This window comes from Haliaeetus leucocephalus, unplaced genomic scaffold, assembly GCF_000737465.1.
Source record: "Haliaeetus leucocephalus isolate CR32 unplaced genomic scaffold, Haliaeetus_leucocephalus-4.0 Scaffold194, whole genome shotgun sequence".
In the NCBI taxonomy this organism is placed as follows: domain Eukaryota; kingdom Metazoa; phylum Chordata; class Aves; order Accipitriformes; family Accipitridae; genus Haliaeetus; species Haliaeetus leucocephalus.
Genome location: NW_010972630.1, coordinates 238,552 through 257,808, shown reverse-complemented (window position 1 = coordinate 257,808; position 19,257 = coordinate 238,552). Strand labels below are relative to the sequence as shown.

At 35.2% G+C, this 19,257-nt stretch overlaps 1 protein-coding gene across 1 annotated transcript in view; it reads right to left on the bottom strand.

The window, feature by feature from the left end:
• SPEF2 (sperm flagellar 2) overlaps positions 1–19,257 on the bottom strand; it is an 87,954-nt gene that overhangs the window by 31,057 nt on the left and 37,640 nt on the right. Inside the window, 11 exon segments of the mRNA XM_010565640.1 lie at positions 1,419–1,648; positions 2,976–3,114; positions 5,920–6,008; positions 8,119–8,131; positions 9,003–9,168; positions 9,958–10,141; positions 10,993–11,153; positions 13,639–13,776; positions 16,219–16,357; positions 16,463–16,590; positions 18,104–18,243. Of these exon segments, the coding sequence (XP_010563942.1) occupies positions 1,419–1,648; positions 2,976–3,114; positions 5,920–6,008; positions 8,119–8,131; positions 9,003–9,168; positions 9,958–10,141; positions 10,993–11,153; positions 13,639–13,776; positions 16,219–16,357; positions 16,463–16,590; positions 18,104–18,243 (1,527 nt within the window).

Sequence of the window (19,257 nt, the reverse complement as noted above, 5' to 3'; positions counted from 1 at the left end):
TGACTATTAAGTCAAGATATTTACCTTTTTGGATAGCTGTGCAATTAATCTTGGGTCAGTTTAGTGAATATAATATTATCAGAAGGACAATATTGTAGAAAGAAACATTTCATTTGTCTTCTTGCTAATTATTACACATGCATGAGGAAAATAGTTGTTCTGTCTTAAACATGTCAAGAATATGAGAGTTTCTATTAGACAATTTTTTTAAGTTTTAAATATCTTAATGAATAAATTATTTAAAAGCAAAAAAACCAATCCCTTTTAAGTGGAATGACCAGTCAAACTGGTATCTGCGTTTCACCTCTGTGGCACTATCTAATGACTACAAATGTAGAGATTTTTAGTTTCACATGGCATTATATATGCAATACTATCTGCTAAATTAATCTCTATAGAAGAGTTTGGAATGCTTATACACACCCACGTTCCTACACTATAGATAAGATGATATGCATCTCTCTAAACGAAAATTGTAAACATCTTTCTGCCTACAATGGGTTCATGCTTCAAAGGTAATTGGAAATCCTCCATAAATATGCATGAAAAGCATTTCTGAATAAAGAATTAAATTCAACTTCCTTGTGCCTTTGTGGCCTTATTACATAGAAGAGTTGGATCCAAGATCATAAGTACATGTTTACACATTGTATTTCATGATCTTAGTGGCAATCATGCTAAAATTATAATTATAATATAGAACACTGGTAGTAATGAAACTCTCTTCAAATATGTGTTTAACTACTTTCCACCTCAGTTTAAAACTGCCTTACCTAAATTATTTTGTAACATTTATACAGCAGTGGGAACTAGTTTTGCAAGAGAATCTTTCCAAGCATCCTAAGCCTAAGGTTCCCATAATCAGAGGGTAGGCACACAATAAATGCACATACAAAGGAAAAAAAAATACATATCTGAGTTAACACTTGCAAATCACCCAAAACAACTGGCACACATTGACTTGAAGAATATAATGGTTAATAGTTATAATAGACCCTATGTAATAGTTTCAAGAAAATACTGATTTCTTTTAAAATGTGTTTTAAAATAATATAGCTTCACTGTTCACTGAGCTATGAATTTGTAAACAAGTTAAAGATTTGCATCTTTAAGCAAAGTAAGCATGACACATACCACTCTTAAAAACATATTACAGAGACACCTGTTAGAGGAATATTAATTATGTGGTCTTGAGGATATAAAGCCCATAGCAAAGACATTAAAAGCTTTCAAGTGGTCTGGTATTTCACATTTTCAATATTCTGCACTATGACTTTACTTTTATATGTAGCAGGATCTTCAACTGTAGTGCAATCTTTAACAATATAGGTAAGTAATGTTTAGTAGCTCCCAGCAGTTTAAATTTTAAGTAGATAACTAACAGTCCCTCAGGAGTGAAAAGGAAAAATTTTTCTTACCTTTAGGTGCCACCTGTAGAAACTGCTTATGAAGTGTAGTAAGTTGTGAAATATTTAGAGTACCACTTCCAGAGGTCTCTATGTGTGGAACATGTGGTGATAGAACAGGGTCAGGAATCACTTTTACATCACTGCTGATGAAGAAATCTGCTTCTTCTAAAGTAATTTCATATTGGATTTTGCTAGAACTCTCAATATGATGTCGTGCAACCTCAATCAGCTTTTCAACACTATGAAAGTGTAAACGCAGAAAACAATGAATACTTTTAATACACAATGTTAATAACTTAGGTTCAAATTTTAATGTGTTTACACTTTGAGAGCTTTACTGAAGTAATAATTATAAATCCTGTGTGTGAATTCTGTACTCAGCAAAATCATTAGGAAGCGTACCCCTCCTCTGGCAGCAAGAAATCTTGTGAAAGTGGCAAGAAATATATATAATGGCAGATCTAAGCCACAGAAGAAACCAGATGGAAAAATATGGAAGTATGACTCTTTACTCCATACATTTTATAGGGGTGGAGCATACACGTTCTATCTGTAATCATCCTTTACCCTATTCCAATACCTTCATCTTCTGCTCTGCCCCTAATCCTAGATGTACAAAGCACTTTCTAGAGTGGCATTGTGGAGGGGCATATGAACACCTGTTTCAAGTGTAATGAGTACAATTTATACAGGGAAAGATGTCAGCTTTCTATAATGTTCAACTAGACATAGGTTTGGCCTGAGGTATGAGGTCAAAGAACATGATGTTCTGTAACTGTTGTGTCTTTGGTAGTGCTTGTTGTCAGGAGAGCAAATAAAACTGGCTGGAAGTCAGAGGCTCAGCCTCTTTGAGGTATTGACTGTTAGAGCTTTCACATCCTACATTCATCTCTTGTCTTGGCCTTGCCCTGACATGGATCAACTAGCACTGTCCCAGGTATACTTCAAAAGTTAGTACGGGCCAGAAACATTTTCCAAAAGGCAAAGTGACCCCTTTCTTCTGGAGAGTAAAATCCTTTAATGATATGAACATAGGCCATTCTATGTCAGATGACCTAAGTGTCATAGAGTGGTCCCAAACACATTTTATTTACTAGGACAGAAAAACTGTGAAGAACTTTTTTTTTTAATGGACCTTGAAATAATTTTGAGAAATGTTATACATGGTGGTAATAACACTAGGTTGAATTTTCCAGCATATGTAAAGCACAGGGAAGAAAATAATCACACAATCCAAAGTGACAGGAGCCACGGAAATTATATAGAAGCTTCTGCTAAATGGAATAACTGGTTGACTGCTGATGATCGTAAATCTACTAAATCCGTAGTCTAGAAAAACAGCAGAACTGATAATTACCCCTACTGCTGCCAGCAATACCTTCTAATCATCCAAAAAATGGGATATTGCCATTCAGGTATTTAACATAAAATTAAATTCCAGTTCATGAAATGAAATTATTATTTTCTACATATGTTTTTCAAATTATTTGCTTCTATATAAACAACTATCTCTACTAGCATAGTCTAGTTTGAAAAGGTTCCTGTTTACAACTGAATATACATTACCTGGACATTTCTGCCAAGAACCTGGATCCAAGCCACTTTTCCATATCTTTATAAGCCTCTTCTGCTTTCATTGTTAGGTCTTCAACAAATGCTAAAGCTTTTTCTTTTATAAGTTCTAGTCGAGATTTTGTGGCTACCTCTGTTTAAACAGTAATGTCATCATAATTAATATTTATAAAATTTGAGGAAAATTCTCAGTCTTAAGCACCTAGAGTTTAACATGTTAACCTTTTTTTAGGCAGTAAGATATTTATTTAATTTCTGATATTCTTGAACAAATTATTTTTCAGAATCGCCCCTATTGCACCATGTATTTTACAAAAGTGTGTCTTCTATAAGCATCAGAATTCACACAGTAACAAATATCTTAATAAAACTAATATAGAGGTGCAGAGGATGTTTAAGTAGACAGTGTCATTGAACTAAATTAACACTATAAAGCACAGACCTAGAAGCTTAATGATGCAAGTTTGAGTACCCTGTTATGGATAAACTTTAAAGAAAACACATCTAAATCATTACGTATGTTAATCACAACAAAAGTTTGCTTTTCTGTTTCTAACCTCCAGCCCTTTAAAATTAACCTCACTGGTTTTGCTCCAGGCTTCCTATATATGAGTATTTTATACCATAAAACTCAGGCTGCATTGGAAAAGTTTGGTTAGTGAGCACTAAGAAAATAATGAACCTTTACCAAAATTATGCATAGAGTATTTACATGAAACTTTTAAAAAAAAATCACAATGTCATTATTTTTAGTTTTCAGAATGGGAAGAACTGAGAAAAAAAAAACAGTCTCTCACTGAAAGGCTAATACTTAAAAAAAGGAGCTAAAAGGACAAGAAATGGGAACAAGTCAGCAATGTGCAAACCAAAAAGGACGCCACGTGGATGAAAAGACAGCTGAGGTAATGTGTTGAGAAACACACAGAACAAGCACTGAAAGACATTCAAAGCATTTAAAAAGAAGAGTAAGCAAAGAGGACCAGTAGCTAGAGATTATTTTCAATCCTGAAGGCAAATTCAGTATTCTACCTGATTTTTCTTCATATTTAACCTTCTATACTGCAGAATCTTTAAAATAATTAATATTTTATTGTAATTGGTACAGTGAATTCGAAGTTAAAGACTAAAATTATTTACATTATAATTCTTATTCTACCTGCTACTTAGGTTTGGGGCTGAAACTTTCTTTGGGCAACCAATGTAGAAAGATGGACCCTGAAAAATATAAGGCATGTCCTTTTCAGGTTATTTCTCAGTCACAGCAGAATACAACTCTGCACACTTTCTCTTTTGAGCAAGAAAGAGTTGACATTCAAAATTTTAAACACAGAATGGATTTGGGTCTCATAAAGGGTTACTTTATTTGATGGCAAAGACATAAGAATAAAGGTTCTAAGTAACTGAAAGTACCTCAGAGGATGCTTTGTGCCTGTCTAATCACCTTTCTTTAATACAGTTTAAGGCTGCCTTATTTGTGACTTCTCTGCATTTTCTTTGAGTAGCTGCTATCAGTATGTTACAAAGATAAGTGTATGACATTTTTTGTCTCCCTGCCTTTTCAGAAGCAGGTACTGCACAGGCCGCTGATAAAGCTGCTCTCTTAACAGTACCAGAGTAAAAGGCAAGGCACATTGATGCAACAGAGAAATGGAATATGAAATCAACTTTAAAAACTTAGCAACTGTCCACAACTAGTGACTTTGCTAGTCTCTATATATCTGTATAACCAAAAGCACAAGCATCCAGTTACCATAGCTGCAAGTGAAACTATGATCCTCAAATGTACCAGCTACGTGCCTGTGCAATTGTGAAATATAGCTCAACATGTTTAGTCTTCCTTAGATTCTTATCTTGGCTTTTTTGTTAAGTATAAGATGAAAATGAAGCAACCTCAAGAAAACAAAACATGTCAATGAATGACTAAAATTAATCTTCATATATTAGGATGTTCAAAGTTACTACCATTCCTCTCCTCATTATCCCAAAATCTTAGAATATTTATTCCTATGCTGCTTTTTTGATTAAACCATGCTGAAAGTGGTAGGTGCACAAGCATTTGGTCTGGTGTGGACCTAAGGAAGCCTTATGAATTTGCGGTTTGTTCATTAACTGATGTTTGCCCTCTACTTTACATAGTAAATACCATGCAAAAGTTAGCCTGCTGAGAAGGTAACATACATGATGATGGGCTTGCCAACTGTTGCCAAACAGAGTATCTAATGGCTAGGTTCTGTCTTCCCTTTAGAGAGAAAGAGGTCTTTTCCATCTAGTCTAAACCCATCTTCAAAAAAAATTTCAATGTATTTTTGACTTGGGACTTCTGTTTTTCAGACATCTACTTTTGGCTGAAATTGTCCAGTTGGCTTGGAAGTTATTTGATAAGACAGAAAAAGAGACAGAATGACTGAACAATATGTAGCTTTTGGAAGGGTTTGTCTGGAAAGGAGTTTGTAAGAATAAACAAAATTGTGCCTTGCTGCTTGAATCCCATGCAGCTGAAGGAAGAGGGAATCAGAGAGAAGAGCATCAATGAAATACATCATTGCCAACAAATTCTTTCCCAGATCAAAACATTTCAAATACTGAATTCAATTTAATCGAATACTGATGAGTGGCTAACCACCTATATGAAACTTACTCTGTCATAATGAGTACTTGCTTAGTCATGGAAAATGAAATTAAATGAAATTAAATAGAAGAGAACAAAAACAAGAATGAAAAACACATTTCTAGTTTAAATATATTCACCACAAAATCACTGATGACTACCACCCTAAAAAAATTCCTGATTTCTCCAGACACTCCTTTCTCTACCCTCCTTTTTCTTACTTATCCATCCATCCATTTTCCCTTGAGTTTCTGGCTAGTTTGACTACTACACTACCTAAATTAGGAATAACAATCAGCCTCCAACATAAGTAACAAAATAGTAACATACCTTCATGTTTCAAAGCACTGAAATATTCTTGCTTTATCTTAAGTGTCAGTTTTCGTTTCTTTAATTCCTCTGGGGTTATAGGAGCTGGACTGACTTCAACCACAGATGCAGTGGAAGGTGGTCCTGCAAGAAAATAGACCTCTCACCGTCTTTGGACATTGCTGGTAAGTTTGTGTATCTCTACACAGGCACTCACAAGACAGCAAATATTTTAAAATGAAAAATGGCACTTTCCACCTTACTTGATGTGACCATTTATGAGAATACAAAGCGGGGTTACTCAGGTGTCTTATGTCCACATAGCATATTTAGATTTCTTCAAATGTGATTTACATCTGCAAGACATGCTAAGATTAACACTGCATAAAATTACTTCAGCATATACAACTGTCTTAAAATTGATTAAATAGCACCCTAAAATGTATTTCTAAATGAAGATCATGAATCATAAAATCGTATAGGTTGGAAAAGACCTTTAAGATCATCGAGTCCAACTGTCAACCCAACACCACCATGGCCACTAAACCATGTCCTGAAGTGCCACATCTACGCATTTTTTGAACACCTCCAGGGATGGTGACTCCACCACTTCCCTGGGCAGCCTATTCCAATGTCTGACAACTCTTTCAGTAAGGAAATTTTTCCTAATAGCCACTCTAAACCTCCCCTGCCACAACTTGAGGCCATTTCCTCTTGTCCTACCTCCAGCCATCTGACAGAAGAGACCAGCACCCACCTCACTACAACCCCCTTTCAGACAGTTGTAGGGAGCGATAAGGTCTCCCCTCAGCCTCCTCTTCTCCAGACTAAACAGCCCCAGCTCCCTCAGCCGCTCCTCACAAGACTTGTGCTCCAGGCCCCTCACCAGCTTGGTTGCCCTTCTCTGGACACGCTCCAGCACCTCCATGTCTTTCCTGAAGTGAGGGGCCCAAAACTGAACACAGGACTCGAGGTGCAGCCTCACCAGTGCTGAGTACAGGGGAACAATCACCTCCCTGCTCCTGCTGGCCACACTATTTCTGATACAGGCCAGGATGCCGTTGGTAGGTGTGCCTCTGTCGTGATCCTAGATGACCAAAATGATCTCTTTTACCCTAATCTCTACCAATTTATCACAACCAGTACATAAATAAACCTCTTTTGAATAATAGTTATTCCTTCTACAGCAAATTCAAGTTTAGCAAACTGTAGTAAAAATGCTATGTTAGTAAATATCATGTTACCATCAAAGCAGTGAAAAGAACAATGAAGCTATTTTAAAAAAAATCATAATATGTCAGAAGAAAAAAAAAAAAGAGGTATGTTATTTCATGCTTTTCTAAGCCATTCTGTTAGCTGCTTTTGCAGCTTGTTTTAACTTACATATCAATGAACAGACATTGATATTTGATTATGTTTTTAAAGATTGCATGAAATTCTGCAGTCCCAACACTTTGACTATAACTCAAAAATATTAAAATATTTGTAACTGCTTTGTCCAAGAAGAAGAGCAGATGGAGATGTTACAGAAAAAAATAATGACATCTGCATGATACCTAAGGTCAACTTAAAGCAAATGATCAAATCTAGAAGTGTTAAAAGTACATGTGATAAGTAGTATCACTCAGTTACCAGCCTACAGCTGTATCCTAGGGAATTATTCTGTTACAGGAGCACTACAGCAACACTGCATTCGGCATGAAATCAAGGTTGATACTTCAGTTACAGACACATTAGTTGACACTTCATCTTCTACCATGAGGAATACACAGCTGAGTTCTGGCTGCAGTTCTGTCACTTTATAGTTTTGTGACTTCAGGTAAGTCATCTAGTACCAGGTCTGAACAAAAATTTAGTTCCAAGAAGCAAACCACAAACTTAGCATACAACAGGTGACAGCTGCTGATTTTTTATCACAAAGCTTTTCTAGAAATCTGAAAACTTGCTACTCTCTTGGCTGGACTGAGATGCTAAGCACACACCTAAGGCTCCCTGGGGCTCACAAATTAGGTATCCATGTGGCTAAGTATTTGCAGGGCTATACTTGTTCACTGTACTATGAGCAGAATCAACCAGAGAGAGAGCACTGAGTACAGTGCAAATAAAATGTCCTTCATGTCAAAGAAAAAAAGTCAGCTGCTTTATGCATAGTAACTCTGCAGTTACAGCTTTCTCACTTGGAAATGGAGTACCTGAATTTCAGGCTACCCTCACACCCACAGGGCTTAAGCCCCTCTCTTGCTACGTGGAATGTCTTTACAAAAGATACAACGTTTAGGCTACTAGCCTTGCTTCCTGCTGGAGCTATGACATTTTGCAGAAAGAAGTGGAAGTTACTTAAACCACTACCTGCTCAAGGAAGTATTTATGAAAAAATGTATAAACAGCATTGCATGGCAGAATTCCTTCCAACAGACTGCCTGAATTGCTAGGCTAAAAAGATAGAGGTTTTTAGGTCTGTTTCTCTTTTGCAAAAAAAATTTGTATTCTCACCTGGTTGGGCAGATTCTTGCCAGGCCTATGAACAAGAGCTACCTCAGTGGCAATCTGCTCTTTCTTAGGACTACATATGCCATTAGATTTTATGTTCTTTATTTACACCACATTACAGTTATATATAAAAATGATGGACCTTGATAGATGCATGCTACTATATGGCTGATAAATTAATTCCAAAATATCTTGGGGTATTGGATAATTTATCCATTCTATTCCAGTACTTTTATTTTAATATTTGAAATATTTTGCATTATGGCTGGCAAGTAGGCAGAATTTAATGGAATTTTATTTAATCTGATAAACTAGTTCTAACTGTTCAATTCCAAAACAGCACATGGAGAAAAATTAATACTTACTTTCTAGGTTCTATTTAGAACATTTATTACTACATAATAATAAAGACAACACATATGATTAAGTAAGTGCAATTGCCATTCAAAAGCCTCTGCACTACCAGCTTTTCACATTGATATGTCACACTTGACATCTCAAAAGAGAAATTAAATCCAACTTAAATGTCTTGGATTACTCTTTTCTGTATTACTGACATATTTACATTTCACTAATTTCAAGCACTGCTAAAACAAATTCTACATTTCAAATACCTTTCTTTTTAGTAGCTGATTTCGGAGAAAGCTTTTTGGTATCTTTGGCATCTTTCCCAGCAGCTTTGCCTGACAGTGTCCGTGAAGATTTCAGATCTTCTTTCAGTTCTAGCTGCTGATGTTCTTTTTCCTCCTCCATTTCTTTAGACTGTATTTCAGCTGTTACCTTGACACCATAGTCACACATAGTAAAGTACATAGTATCAACACAGTACAACTACTGTTTTAAATAGCCTATACTTGCTGAAAGTACGTGCTGAGACTTAAATAAAACATAGGAGACATTTTAACTAATAAAATTTATTACATTTTGATTATTTATCAAAAATAAAATTCTACAGCAAAAATGGAAGACAGAGAGAGAATGGTTTTAATTCTTGTAATCCATTACCTGTACTCTAGGAAAAAGTGAGAAATATAAGAATCAACAGTATGGAAAGCAAGGCTACAGTTATACTGTAAGGGTGCAGAAATTAACTTATTTTAAAATTAACAGAGAAGAAGAAGTGAACCGAGAAACCAATCATTTGAAAAGCCCGCCTAATTTGCTTTTAGCTATATATAAAAAAGAATGTAATCATAGCTTTTTAAGTTGTGCAAGATTTGAGCAAACGTTGCATCACAGGATAAAACTTGTCCCCGTTCTCGCGCTTCTATTGAGGGATAAGGGAAGAGTTTATCACGGAAGAAGTAGATATATAGAGTCAACATTCAAATTATTTCTCTCAGTAATGGAATGAAAGGATCAGTTATAAATACAGAGGTGCTGATAATACAGAGATTCTGACATTTTCCTCATAGAAACACAAACCTATTCAATGGAAATATCAGTGGTGGAGCAAGAGGCATCAAATTGAGATATACAATGTGTAGACTGTGTGTTTAGGCTGCCTACTGAATGGGAAACTTTGACTGTCTGATCCAGAAATGTTGAAGTAAATAAAACATTCCTTACCATATTTGATACTGCTGTTACTGCTGTTTGCCATGTATCAGTAATAAGATTTTCATCTTTCCCCAGAGTGGCCACTCCATTCTCAGAATTCTCATCCTTAGCACTCTTCTGTAGAGTTCCCTTGCTTTTTGACTTGGTAATATTTATTTCTGGTGAAGGCAGTTTCCAAGAAACTAGAGGAATCCTTAAAAATAAAATATAAGGCATAATTCACACTCCCCTTTATAAAAAGTGTTAATTTGTAACTACTTTGGAGAATATGCTAAGAGAATGAGAATACTATTTTCAAAATTTGCCATAGCAATAGAAAAGGGATGAACTTTCCTTATGACCAAAAGTGGTGTAAGACAAGAAAACTGTCTAGTTTAACTACCAAAGTTAAGGAATAATAATAGATGGTTAAAACTATATCAAATGACTGTGTGATCTGCTGATATATTCCACAAGGGCTAGAAGCACAGACTCATTACTCAGATAGTTTCTAAATGAACTGTAAGTATTTTAAAAAAGCAAGTGTCAATATTGACAGCATTTTTGATATTTGAATTATTTGGTGGTATCCCTTACCTTTTAATATGGCATTCAGTTTTGTGCATCTTTGTAGGCAACCTTGATTTATATTTGTCATTAGATAACTGATTTAATTATGTTTGTTGGTGCAAATTTTAAACCTGTTAATGTTCCATAATAATATTTACGTTAGTTATGTGAGGATTGTGCTGGAAACTGTCAGCAATTCCGGGGGGAAGTAGGAAACATTTCTACAGCAGATCTCTTTCAAATGCAGATTTTAAAATGTTTTATAATTCAGAGATGCATTAATGAAAATTATATAGGTAAATCAGTAAAGAATCAGGGAAGAATTAAACCTATAACATGATTCAAGATTCATAATTTGACTATAATGCCTAGTTAAAAATTCTTATTTCCCCATCCTTTGAAATATACACACATCCATTTCCACATGCACCCACCATAAAGGTACCAGTGCATTGTATTTGTTGATATTTGTATAATTCAGTAATGCATTTCTACCTTCTTGATTTGTTTTGCTCTTCTTTCTGTTCTACATCAAAAATATCTAACAATGGGATTCTAGTAAAATCTTGAATGTCATCTGTTGGGATTTTTCCTTCCATTGCCCTATAATAGTCATGAAGAAGTCTCTTTGTATCTTGGAAACGATCCACTTCAACCTCAAGAAGAAAGGATAGAAAGATTGCAATTCAAAACAAGACAGAACAAATTTCTGATACATTTTTAAATACATGATAGCATAAGCAATTCTAAAACCTAAGTGTCTGAGGGAGAGCAAGAAACATAACCATATTTGTTTGAAAATTTATAGTGTATTCAATGCATACTTCTATTTGCACCTATAGTGTCTTCACACTGGTATTTCTAAGGATTAATAAAAATCTTTGTTGTTAGAAAAGGAAAAATTATTTACAATAAATAATGTTTGATGCATTAAATTTAATTACAATATATTTTTATATATATGTATTTCTATAGTAGCAAGTATACTAGTACCAACAAATTATAGGGACCTTTTTGTTCAAAAGAAAAAAAATCCTTAATAGCATAAAATAAAAATGGTTAAGTGATGGAGAAAATATTAAAAGCCATACTTTTTTTCTGGAACAAAGAAATCAACAGTCTTTACACACCTAAGTGTCTTGAAGATCTTTTTGTGTGAATCATCTTGGAAGAAATCAAGTAAGATTCAAAAAACATTTAACACCTGTCATGTTTTGATTTATTGATACAGTATGGTCTTAGTTTCTAACTGACAAAACAGTACAAAATATTCATGGGAAAATGCACAAAACCACATTCGCAAAACAAAGGATAAAACCTTTGTGGTGTAAACCAGCACTTATCCATAAGTTAAGGAGAAAATACATTCTAGTATAACAGTGTGTACCCAGAAAGGTGAAAAGAAATCTGATAAAAGGCATTTATACAAATCTATGTGTTTATACAGTAACAGAACCACCTGGGGAATACATGTAACTTCCCACAGAAAAACCCACAGACGGAGAGCTCAAGACCAAAGAAGCCTATTTTTGGCTGCTTCTCAAACAAAGCCATAATATAAAGATATAGTAATTATATTTATAGTTCTGTAGTTCTAGCATTAATAATTCATTTATTTGGGGGAGTATATACTAAGTAAAGAAAGTAAAAATGGTTTACTTTGCATTTTTCTTTAGGAAAAAAATGCTTATACATGGTTAATACATGCATTTGTAATTTTAAATAGCTATTTTGCATATCCACACATGACATATCAAATTAGATTCATAGTGAATCTCCACTGGACTGCATCATACATATCCATGAAATTCTGCTAGAAGAGAATTAGGATTGCAAAGTTATACATGAATATAAAGGAGAAAAATAAAAGATTTAAGCTCAGCAGTATTACTTTAATTTGGGTCTCATGCATATAATTCAAGATATATTTTTTAAATACTCAGTCCTATAAATATCCTAATTACCAGATGAATGTGGTTCAGTTAGTCAGCAGTTATTTCATATTTCAACCTCTCTCTTTAGTCAGTGGCCTTAAGTCTTTACTTAGGGCATTATTTAGACTTTTTGAAAACAGAGTTAATAATTTCCTTACTATAGCAACTGACTACTTCACAAACCTTACATAAATTACCACAACACTCATATGAAATAAAAGAGTGGCTCCCTTGTTTATTAAACGTATAAAAATAACACAGAGGATTAAAGGGGAGGAAGCCCACCCTAAGCTGCTTAGGCCCAATTTTTCGGCCAAATTAGCATCACACTGCACATGTTTAAAGCACTGGTTTCATTGTCTTCTTTAAAGTTGCCAAAACTTTCACAGAATGGTCACTCAGTTTACATAAAAGCCTGTCTAGTCTAGTCTATCCCAGTCTAGTCCAGCCATAAACCAAATTTATGCATACCCACTCCTAGAACAGGAGTCACAGGGAAATCTTACTTTACTAAAGTAATTAATAATCAGACCAAATGAGAGGAAAGGCTTAATGTGGGGGAGGGGAGAGCCAACTAACTGAAGATGGTCTCTTGAAAACTTTAAAGTTAGTTGTGTGAAAGGTGTGTTATATTTGAATGGATTTTATTAAAAGCTACCAATGACATCACATTCTCACAAACATTCCTTGCAATTTTTTTTTCAGTCTGTACATAAAATTTCAAGCCACATTGGTGAAGTTACAACTGAAATAATTTTTTGATATGGGAAATACAGGACAACATTAACAGCATGTTGGTCTACAACAGCAGTGAATTCTGTAATTTGTAAATTAAGAGCAGATGTTGATATGATCACAGAAAGATAAACAGCTCTAACATTTCTGTTACAAAACTCAGATGATTCACTGTACTGATAAAATTGCAAAAAGTAGACCTATACACTGCAGATTGAAAGTTTGGGGGTTGGACAATAACAATGGTATTTTTCTTAACCTTTTCTGCCTGCCAGTTAAATGTATGGAATGTCATCTGCTTTTTGTCTCTTAACTTTCTAGATAAATGAAGAAGAGGCATGAAAATTTGCTTATCTAATTCTCAATCGCTCAATTATTTGGAGCCAACTGTATGAAATTCCTCTGAGGCTTACTGTCCTCCAAATCTAACTCATTGTCCCCTTTCATTGCAAACTCCATAGTGGATCCATACCTGCATAAGTGAAAAGAAATGGTTCATAGCAATCCCCCTATGATCTAGTAGCCAGCCATCATTCATGATATCAGTGCGTTCCTGCTCTGCTTCTTCCCTTCTGTTATCACAGATATCCCAGAGAAGATCTCTTAAGTCCTAAAACACAAAATCAAATATGAGAAATAACTATGAATGAAAACTTAAATACCCTTTTTATATTTATTATTAAAAATTGTGGGGCTTTGCCTGTGCATAGGGCATCTTCTCATTTGGGGCTTTTTCTTTATTGTTATAGATGTCAAAGCCTGGTCAAGAAGTCATATGCTTACAGACAGCTGAAAGAAATTAGCTTTACAAATGTGCCAGAGAAAAGAATACAAAGGTGTGAGATGAATGTGTAGGTTGCCTTGCTTTCCTCAGGCAGAGAAGACCTATCTAGGCTAGACAAAGATGTAAAAATATGAATAGCTAAGCTCCCAACTGCACCAATAGCTTTCCAGTTGAATGGTTTGCTAATACACTTACAAGAAGAATAAGGGGATGTGCAATATGAAAAATTCTGAGAAAATTGTGTCAACACTCAAGTATTCTTCCAATTTGGACAGCTCCATGACATTTTTCTTTACTGTTCTTTATAACTAAGTGCTCTTCACCTATATCTAATAACAGCACTATGTGGCTCACTGACAGCACTGAAGACATACTAAGCATACAACATGCATGCAAACCCTCTGCTCTCCATTGCCATCTCTGCATGGAAATAGTGAGACAGACCTCTAAATAATAAGAGGTGATGGGAAGAGAAGAGTGTTGTTAAATGCAGTGCTAAGGTAGGCTAAGATGAACTATCTCTTGGGCTCCAAGCAGTTCTACACCACCTGACCTGTTTTGGGGTCAAGAGAAAACATACTCCAGACTACTAGCCCTGCAATGAGTTTAGACTTCAGGTGGTAAGCGATTCCGTATTCACCAGGTCTTGGTCTCAGCCTAATATGTCAGATCTTATTTCTCTCCCTTGTCCAAAGACTTCAGACAAATCCATTTGTCCTCTGTTAGACAAAAGGCACAGGGAAGCTGACAAATGAGTAGTCCTTGGGCTAAATAACACATCAGTGAAGGTAGCCAAGGTGAAGGCTATCAGATATTCATGGCTGTCCACATTGTAGGATATACACGTAAGGATACGCTATGAATAAAAAAGATATACGCATACAACTTATCTGTTTTGCAGTGGTGTGTCAACCTTGCCTGGCTGACAGGTGTCCATCAAGCTGCTCTATCACTCCCCCTCCTCACAGGACAGGGGGAGAAAATATGATCGAAAAGTTCGTGGTTCAAGATGATGAGGGAGAGATCACTTCCCCATTACGGTCATGTGCAAAACAGATTTGACTTCAGGGAATTAATTTAGTTAATTGCCAATTAGTCACAGAGCAGAACAGTGAGAAATAGAACAAAACTAAAAACACATTTCCCCCACCCCTTCTTCTTCCCAGGCCCCACTTCATTCCTGACTCTTCTGCCTCCTGTCCCCAAGTGGTGCATGGAGGAGGGGAATGGGGGGGTTGTGGTGAGTTCATTATGCACTGTCTCTGCCACTCCTTCCTCCTCATACTCCTCCCCTGCTCCAGTGCGGGGGGTCCCTCTCATGGATACAGTCCTTCATGAACTTCTCCAACATGGGTCTTTCCCATGGGCTGCAGTTCTTCAAGAACTGCTCCAGCATTGGTCCCTTTGTCTGTGTGCAGTACTCCAGGATCGTACTGCTCCAGCATGGGTCCCCCATGGGCCACAGGTCCTGCCAGAACACCTGCTCCTGCGTGATGATGATTTTTAAGTCCTCTACTTCATTCTATTGAAATAATGCTATACAAAAGGAGGTCCGTTGCTTTTTCCATCTCAGTGAATTCATCCATGATTCCACCAATGTTCCCTTCAACTAACAATGTCGCTAGCATTTTTTTTTTCCTTTTCTTGGAGCATTTCCTGATATGATTTCAACTAAAAATCTGTTTTCAACTAAAAGTCTGTTCTGAAATACGAATCTAATAAATTCAAAGACAGCTCTACTTCCTGCCTGTGTTAAACTTGTTAGGACCTTTAGTCCTATGGATTTTTGTGAAAAAGAACTCTCAGGACATGTATGACCTAGCAAAGCTCTACCTGAATCAAAACATTTCAAAGAAATTCTCTGTACTTTGTATGAATCAGTTTTAGAAAACATATATTACCATATATCATTTATGGAAAAACTAACTGACTGCCAAGATTTGTTAGAATGTGATAGAAATGCCCAAATTGTGAGTAAGATCTCTGAAAACCATAAAACATAAAAAAAAAGAATGCAGAGAAATATTTATTTTACAATGTGCCAGAATACCACAGTATAACCTAAAAAAAGAAGCAAAACATAAGAAAGATATGGCCAAACCCCAGAGAAATAACTGTGAAGAACACTTTATATGCAAGAGGAAGTGAATTAGTTTAAGAGGAGTGGTAAAAAGGAAAAAGATGTAAATAATATCATTCATGTTACATCGAGCTTGTATACAGTGAATAAGACTTTAGGGTATATAATAACATTCGCCATATACTTACAGTAACTCTTTGGTGTAGTTCTGCTTTTGTTTCCTCATCTTCTCGCAGGTCATCAGCAATTGAATTATAATCTGATTGCCACTGAGATACAAACTCCTGCTTAAGGTCTGGATGCTTCAAATAATCTTGGAATTTTTTTCTGTAAATTATGGCAAAAATAATTTTGGTGTTAAAGGCATTTAGAATGCCACATAAAAAATATAAAATACTAATATTGATGTAATAAGCCACTGTTTCTACTCACCTAATGTCTGCTATGTAATAAATCACAGAGTGCTGTTCATCCCTTAGACATCTAAGTATAGTTTTGATGGTATTCATATATGCATGTTCTACCATTTCCCAGTAAGGTACTAAAAAATCAGGTATTTCCTGTGAATTTTTGAAAACATCAAAATTAATTGATATATTTCTTGGTAACCCATTTAGCTGTAGCATTAGCAAATATAAGAAAGATTATTTCATTACATCATATTACTGATTTTTTTTAATGTATATTTCTTTTGCTTTACAACTATTTACAACTGATCATAGACGCTGTACCAACATGTAGTTTATCCTGTGCTTTTCTTTGGAAAAAAGTGGCAGTACTCAAAATGAATGGGAAATTCCAGCAATTCCTCCAATATCTGTGGGTTTGGATATACTCATTAACTAAGTGAAGATTAGTTTAGTGAAGATAAGTACTAAGTGAGTACTTAAGTATCAAAATTTGGTGGTACACAACTGTTCAAGCTGGTAAAAATCTAATCTGATCGTATAGTATTGCAAAAGTGACATTTGACTGACTGACTGTCATGAAGAACAAAATAAGGCCCATGGCCATAGGAAACCCAGCATATGCAAGCTAATGGCAGTCATGAAGGCAAAACTGGTAAATATTAGGAAAAGAATTACAGAACAAAATACAAAGTATCATTATGCACCTTTCAAATCTACTTCTCAAATACTCTACGCAGTCCCAGCTCCTGATCTCAAAAAATTTACAGTAGAACTAGAGCAGACAGACAGAAGGGCAAGAATCATGACTGAATATATGAACTGCTCCACAGGAGGAGAGTTAAACAAGATTATGACTGCATGGGAGAAGCAAAGTAACACTGAGCAAAATGAAGATGTAACAGACACCTGTCACATCTTAAATACCTTCAGAGGATGATTATAGAATTATTATTCATTGTATCTCACAATAAAGAACGAGGGTCATCAAATCACCCACACAAACAACAGGTTTAAAGCAAAGAGGCAGAAATATTTTTTTGGAATGAGCATAATAATACAGGCTATATCATGGAGTCCAAAAAGTAAATTGCTTCAAAAAGAGGAACTAGACATAATCACAGAAGAAAAGTCTATTAAGAGCTACTAAACACAAAGATGCAGATATAAAGCCATCTCAGGAAACCCCTAATTTTCAGATCATTGGAAACTAGGAAGATGTCCTCAGGGAAAACATGTTAGAAAAAAGTATCCTAGGAGAAAGATCAATGCACACTCTCCCCATTCTTACATTCTTTATACAAGATCCACAACTGGCCCTTGTCAGAGACAGGAAACTGACCTAGTAAGTCTATGCCAGCATTTCATAATATTAAAAAGTATTATTATTTTGGAATCCATGTGCTATTGTTCATCATCATTGTGAAGAATTTAGAAAAAAACAATGATCAAAATATTAAAGTGTGTGTCTTTAATTTATATATTTTAGTAGCAACTGTTATTTATATTTTTAGATATTTGTAATATGGTATCAGTGCATCTTTCATTGAAAAATACTGAAGAAAACAACATGTAATGAGACAAAAGGTTTAGGTAGAATATGCATAAAATACTAAGAAAAATATGTACTTTGATATCTGAGAGTTTTAATCATGAATGCATGTACCTTGGGAAGTGGTTCATCTACATAAATCCATTCATCTGATCCTGGATCAATTGGCAGTGGTGCCACAGGAATGGGAGGAAGCAAATCTTGACGTGTAACTGGTAAAAGCTTTTTTCCTGAAGATATTTCTTGAGCAGACCCTTCTATATGAACATACGATTAGTACCTTCAAACATATTTTAAGTATCAATAAACAGAATTAAACATCTATGCTACTCTGCAAGTTCAAAATAATGGAACCGATTCAATATTTCATTACTCAGGCGTTGTTCATCAAAAACCATACTAATCAAATCAGTGATGCCATAGTTCTAAAATCACTTTCCAGTTAAGCTTATATTTCGCAGGACTGATACTTTTCTAAAACCATCACTGTGAGAAAAACAGGAAGATAATGAATTAGTATGTATGCATATAAAACAAATTCTTTACCAGGTAAACCAAGGCCAGTGGTGTTGATACAATTCTGAGATTCATTACAACTATCATGATTTCAAGGACTCCCTGCTTTATTAAATAACAGTTGTAAACACTTACAGCTTCCATGTTAGACTTAGGAAAGAGTGAATCAAGAAAAACAAACACTGAAGATGGAACAAACAGATAAATTGAGCTAAATTTGGCCTAATTTGGGAAATACACATTACCCTGAGAAGAAGCTGAGAAGTATGAAAGACGATGGATAGGAAAAAAGAAAAAGACAGAAAAGATCATGTGTAGAAAAAGAAACAAGTGAAAAACTAACCTGCTAACCTATAGTATAGCAAAATAATTCTGCATGTATTTAGCAGCTTCAGAGCATGATTCAACCCTAGGATCTGAACTGACCTCTGGAAAGATATCAGCATCTCCTCAGTGACCACAGAAGGATCCTACAACAACTAAATCTTTAAGTTAACATTAACTGCTCAGAATCATGTGCATGAATTCTGGCCAGTTTTGCTGTGGATTTGAAAATATTCAAAGAAAATAAATAGGCTTGCATTAAACCACTGTTGTAACAGTCTTGTCTTTTTGTTTGAAAGAAGCTTAACATTTAAAGAATAGATGTGTTTTGTTTTAATTTAAGTGTGACAAATCTGCCTCTGAAAAACACTGTCTTGCTGGGTGCTTCAATGGAAAAACTGCTATCATTCTCCCAATTTAAATTTATA